Source organism: Carlito syrichta, unplaced genomic scaffold, assembly GCF_000164805.1.
Source record: "Carlito syrichta isolate Samal-C Ts95f unplaced genomic scaffold, Tarsius_syrichta-2.0.1 Scaffold287922, whole genome shotgun sequence".
Taxonomy (NCBI): Eukaryota; Metazoa; Chordata; class Mammalia; order Primates; family Tarsiidae; genus Carlito; species Carlito syrichta.
Genome location: NW_007232018.1, coordinates 9,970 through 16,083, shown reverse-complemented (window position 1 = coordinate 16,083; position 6,114 = coordinate 9,970). Strand labels below are relative to the sequence as shown.

The 6,114-nt window shown below is 62.0% G+C and overlaps 1 protein-coding gene across 1 annotated transcript in view; it reads left to right on the top strand.

Annotated features, from left to right (window-relative positions):
- Window positions 1–6,114, top strand: part of LOC103255186 (cadherin-15) — a 17,535-nt gene that overhangs the window by 6,431 nt on the left and 4,990 nt on the right. The window contains exons 2-6 of the mRNA XM_008053155.1: window positions 657–815; window positions 1,387–1,542; window positions 2,715–2,859; window positions 4,095–4,255; window positions 5,357–5,485. Of these exons, the coding sequence (XP_008051346.1) occupies window positions 657–815; window positions 1,387–1,542; window positions 2,715–2,859; window positions 4,095–4,255; window positions 5,357–5,485 (750 nt within the window). The remainder of the gene's footprint in view (window positions 1–656; window positions 816–1,386; window positions 1,543–2,714; window positions 2,860–4,094; window positions 4,256–5,356; window positions 5,486–6,114) is intronic.

Genomic DNA, 6,114 nt, shown 5'->3' with positions numbered 1-6,114 from the left:
CCACTGCACTCCAGTCTGGGCGACAGAGTGAGACTCCAACTCAAAAAAAAAAAGAATTTGAGTTGTGGGGAGGGAGGGAGCTGGCCACATGCCATGCCCCCCGCCCTAGCCCCTGGAAGAGCCTCATCCCTGGCAGAGTCAGCCATGTGGAAGTGGAGACCCCATACCCACCTCCTGCCCACCTGTGCTGGCCCTACACAGGCCTTAGGCAGTGAATCATCCTCTGGCCCCTGCTCTCTGACCCCTGCCCCACCCCTCCTTCCAGTTCCTGGGGAGCAAGAGCCACCCTGCTGCCTGCCAAGCACCCCCACCCCTCCAACCTCCTGGCCAGGCCACTGCCCCCGAGCCTCTCCCAGCACATGTGGGGTGCTTGGCACCCTGGGGCTATGAGATGCACGGGTCCCACCGTCCCTCCCCACCAGGGCAGCTGTAAGGGACTTTGAGGGCTCGACATTTGGGGTGTGTCCACCGGCTCAGTCTGATGGGCTGGGGCCGGTGTGCCCTTGCCGCTACCCCTGCCAACAGGCCCCGGAGGGTCTTGCCTCCCCCAGGAACCACCCTTGGTAGGAGAAATGGTGCCCTGGGCTCCTGGGCCCTGTGTCTGGCTTGTGGGGATCGTGAGAGTGGCTGTGTGACCTCGTCCGTCTTTGTTACAGGGCCTGGGCCCATCTCTGGAGGTCCCAGGGCTGACGAGGCCCAGCATACTGTACCCTTGGCGCCGGACGCCCACACACGGCCGCATGCGGAGAGCCTGGGTCATACCCCCAATCAGCGTGTCGGAGAACCACAAGCACCTCCCCTACCCCCTGGTGCAGGTGAGTAGGAGGGGGCCGGGCTGGGGGGCTCCCCATGGGCCTCCCATCCCCCCAGTGCAGGTGAGCAGGAGGGGTCAGACTGAGGGAGGGTCCCCGCAGGTCCCCCTCCCCTCTGGCGCAGGTGAATGGGAGGGGGCCGGGTTGAGGGTCCCTGCGGATCCCCCATTTCCAAAGCTCCCTGGAGCCCCGCCTGCCGTTAGACCCGGCGCCACCTTCCTGGGCAGGACTGGAGGCCTTGCAGGGCTCACCTGCCCACCCTACATGGCCCCTGAGCCCCCCGCCCCGTGGTGGACACCCTTCCCTCAGCCACGGCTCTGTGGCCCCAACCCCCAGTAGACATCAGGTGAACAGTGCCCGTGGGCAGCAGCTTCTCACACTCGATGGGTGTCAGGAGATCCAGGTCTCGAGAGCGCCCTGTGGCCTGAGGCAAGGGCTCAGATGGGCACCCTCCCACGGGCCAAGTTAAGGTCCAGCTCCAGCCCCACCTGGTGGGGGAAGGGACGGGGGGCTGGCGCTGTGGAGGGGTGCTTGCCCCTGCCCCGCCCCCCTCGCAGTCCCACTTCCTCCCCAGATCAAGTCCGATAAGCAGGCCTTGGGCAGCGTCCTCTACAGCATCCAGGGACCCGGCGTGGATGAGGAGCCGCGTGGCATCTTCTCCATTGACAAAGTCACGGGAAAAGTGTTCCTCAATGCCACGCTGGACCGGGAGCAGACGGACCGCTTCCGGGTGAGGTCCTGGGGGACGGGCCGCGCCTCTCCCTCCCAGGGCGACGGGCTGCCCCTGCAAGATCCTGCCACCCCCAGGGCGGGGGCGGGGATCTGGGTCTGGGACCTGCAGCCCCAGGAAACTCGGGGTTGCGTTCCCATTTGACAGATGGGCAGACTGAGGCTTGGTGGAGGAGGGCTTGGTTCTGCCGAGGGAGCCTGGCTGTAGCCCCGTGGCAGCCGTGTGGCTTAACTGTGGCTACCCCCATCCTAGTCCCCTTTGGTGGGGACAGGGTACCTGGAAGAATCCCCAAATAGTGTTGCTCCCAGCGGCAACCACAGTTCTTGGGGGTGGGTGGGCCAGGGAACCAACCCCCTTGGGGGCTGGGGTGGTGGGGTCTTCCAGGAAGGGCAGTGGGCTCTGGTGAGGAGCCAGGCAAGCCCCCCCAAACCCTAACCTTGTCTTTGGCTCCCTTACACAGAAAGTTGTCAGAGTTTTTTTTTTTTAACCTGCCTGTTCATTTTCCAGAAGGATAGAGGCCACTTAAAATGCATGTGCATGGGGAAATTGAAATAGACTCAGAGCCGGGCTTGGTGGCTCAGCCTGTAATCCCAGAACTTTGGGAGGCTGAGGCGAGTGGACTGCCTGAGCCCGTGGGTCCAGACTAACCCAAACAACTTGGCAAGACCTCATCTCTACAATAAAAAAAATTAGCCAGGTGTGGTACTGCGTGCCTCTAGTTCTGGCTACTTGGAAGACTGAGGCAGAAAGATCGCCAGAGCCCAGCATGTCAATGCTGGGGTGGCCATGAGCATGCCACTGCATTCCAGTCTGGGTGACAGAGTGAGACCCCCCAGCTCAAAAAAAAAAAAAGAGAGAGACTCAGGAGGAGCCAAGACCACGCAGAGAAAGAGGAAGTGAGTGGAAGGCCTAGTGGGAGGGTGACTTGACTTCAGTCACTTATGAATCAGCCGTGAGCTTCCTGGCAGCCAAGGTGAAAAGGGCAATCTGGCAGTCGCCTGTCTGCAGAGAAGGCAGCTCCCCTGCAGGGACTGTCCTTGTGGCCCTAGCACACACCCACCTAAGCTTCTTCCACCTGTGGGAGACGGTCTGTTCTCATGTTTCTGCTGCGTGGCCCTGGAGGGAGCTGCCACAAGGGGCCACAGTGCCAGCCTGGCTCTCTGTTTGAGCAGCTCAGAGCCTTTGCCCTGGACCTGGGAGGGTCCGCCCTGGAGGACCCCACGGACCTGGAGATCGTGGTCGTAGACCAGAATGACAACCGACCGGCCTTCCTGCAGGAGGAGTTCGAGGGCCACGTGCTGGAAGGCGCAGCCCCAGGTGAGGGCCCATAAGGTGGCTGTGGCGGTGGGGTAGGTAGATGACAGGACTGCCTGATGTGAATTTCAGGGTCTGAAAGCCAGCAGGCAGGTCACCTCAACCCACTTCCCATTTTCGTCTCAATTTCAAACCCAAACATCAGAGCCCCAGGGTGGGCTTTTTCAGGGGTCCTGCCCTCCCCCAACAGCAAATGCCCTCCCCTGCCTGCTGGGGGTCATCCTGAGACAGCAGCCCCCCCCACCTGTGCTCACTCGGGTTCCACTGAGGCACCTCCAAGTCCTACTTCACCCAGCCTGGGCTGACCTGCAGGCCCCAGCCACAGCCGCCGGCCTCCATGGTGGCCCGAGGAGAAGCCTGGCCACAGCACTGACCTCGAGTCTGGGCCCCATAGCCTGGCTCAGGCTTTGGCTCTAACTTCAGCTGTTTCTTCTTCCCTGGCCCCAGTTCAGCCAAGCTGGAGGACTTTTTTTTTCTCTGGCCACACACCGTGTTATGTGGTCTTTGCTTGTTTCACAGCCTCGACCTCCTGGGCTCAGGTGATCTTCCCACCTCAGCATCCCCAGTAGCTGGGACGACAGACACACACCGCCATGTCTGGCTAATTTTTTTTACCTTTTGTGGAGATGAGCTCTCGTTCCATTGCCCAGGATGGTCTCAAACTCCTGGGCTCAAGCGATCCTCCTGCTTTGGCCTCCCAAAGAAGTGCTGGAATGAGCCACCACACCAGGCCACAAGCTGGAGGACTTCTGTGCCCTGCTCTGCTGGGGTGGCCCAGCTGGCCCAGAGCCGCTCCCCGCAAGCCCGGCAGCCCACCCTGCCGCCCAGCCCACTGGCTTAGTGTTTCACCCACCCGAGTCAGGGGAGGGGTCGGGCTTCGAGCTCAGCAGGAGAGGGACATCCTCCCCTTTCTGTGGCCTCCAGCCTCAGCAGCTGGCGCGTGTGTCTTCTATGGCCCTGGGCTCTCTCCTGGGTCTGCCGGGCACCCCCAGCTCTGCCACGCTGGGCGCAGCACCAGCTCCGTGCTGGATGCTCTACCCAACAGCACCAGCCTCGGTGTGCAGGGCAGTGGGCGGCTGATGGCGCAGGCTGAAGGGCAGCAAGGAGCACCTGGACTCGGGGCTCACACACTGGTGGCCTCAGTGTCACTAACAGTGCGGCCCAGCAGTCCCGTGGCCGAGCCCTGTGGAGCGGATGTCTGTGCCCCCTCAGCCACCCTCACGCCCCACCCCTCCCAGGCACTTACGTGACCAGGGCTGAGGCCACGGACGCCGATGACCCCGAGACGGACAACGCGGCACTGCGCTTCTCCATCCTGCGGCAGGGCAGCCCCCAGCTGTTCAGCATCGATGAGCTCACGGGCGAGATCCGCACGGTGCACGTGGGTCTGGACCGCGAGGTGGGCCCCGCCCTGCGGGCACCATGGCAGGTTCCACAGAGCCTTGCCTGGCCGGGGACACCAACCACTCATGGGGCCCTGGGTGTGGGACGGATCCCATGAGTGCGGCAGCGGCTACACCCTCACCCGGGCAGGGAGTGGTGTCCCACAGGGTGCCACAGACCCTTGGCTTGGCAAGTGCTCAGTGTGCTTTCCACCGCTGCCTTGCCAGAAGCCTTCCCACCCCCTAGCCTGGTGTAGTGGCTCACGCCTGTAACACCGGCTACCTGAGAGGCAGAGGCAGGAGGCTAACTTGAGCCCAGGAGCTCAAGACCAGCTTGGACAACATAGTAAGACCAAGTCTCAAAAAAAAAAAAAAACCCCGAAACATTAATCAGGCATGGTGGCATGTACCTGTAGTCCCAGCTAGTCGGGAGGCCAAGGCAGTAGGATCCCCTGAGCCCAGGAGGCTGAGACTGTGGTGAGCTATGATTGTGCCACTGCACTCCAGCCTGAGTGACAGTGTGAGACTCATAAAGCGTGGCTCCAGGTGCAGATGGAGCCTTTCCAAGTGCCCTTAGGCTTCCTAACAATGGCCCCTGTGAGTCACTCACGCTCTAAGGAGTGAGCGGCCTCCACCAGAGTCCCACCACCACCACCACCCGGCTCCTGTGCTCCCTGAGATCTTCCTTGTGTTAGCACCTCCAGGAAGCCCTCCTTGGTTTCCCCAGGCCACCCGCACGGGGCTCCGTCTGGCTTCATGCTGTGTTATGTGGTCTTTGTCCATTTCCGTCCCTACCACTAAACATGGCTCCCCAGGGCGAGGACCCCCAGCTTGTTGGTGCCCTTAGGCATCCGGCATGCAGTAGGTGCTCTGTAAATGCTTATCCAACACCATAGCCGACCTCTTGTCCACTCATTGGCTGGGGTAGTCTATGGTTAACAATGGTGTCACCGGGCCCCATGTGCTGGGAGCAGGCGGGATTCTCAGAGCCGCTGGGGGCCTTCTGACACCCATGGGGTTGTCCTGGAGGGCCTGAGCCCACCCTGCCTGGCCCCGAGGAGGCTGGTCTCTGGACCCTGGGTGCCTTGTCTTCTGACCCTGTGTCTCGGTGTCCCCAGGCGGTCGCCGTGTACAACCTGACCCTGCAGGTGGCAGACATGTCTGGAGACGGCCTCACGGCCACTGCCTCGGCCATCATCTCCGTCGATGACATCAATGACAATGCCCCCGAGTTCTCCAGGGATGAGGTGCCGCGCCTCCCCCGTCCAGCCCCTGCCTGGGGCCTGCCCCCTCAGAATCCACGGCGAGCAGAGGCCGTGGGGGTGGTGGTGGTCTGTGCTGGGGAAGCAGTTCTGTGGGGGGGGGCCGCGAGGCTGGCTAGAGGGTCCCAGAGGCAGCACGTGTGCTGGGCGTGCGGCCCCAGGGAGGAGCGGCCACGTGGGCCTGAGCCCTGCCGTGTAGAGAGGGAGCACATCTGCCCCACAAGAAACTGTACTTGGGTGTCTGGTGTGGAATCAGCCCTAGAGAGACCAGCCTCAAGACAGACCAGCCTGAGCTTGGCACAGTGACTCACACCTGTAATTGCAGCAGTTTGGGAGGCGAGGTGGGAGGATTGCCTGAGCCCAGTGGTTCAAGACCAGCCTGAGCAACATGGCAAGACATCATTTTTACAATAAGTCAAAAGAATTAGCCAGGCATGGTGGTGCACACCTATAGTCCCAGCTGCTTGGGAGGCTGAGGCAGGAGGATCGCCTGAACCCAGCAGGTTAAGGTTGCAGTGGCCGTGAGCATGCGACTGCACTCCAGCCTGGGTGGCAGGAAAAAACAGATAAGTCCACAGGACACCCAGTGGGGGGACAGGAGTAGGACAGCCCCA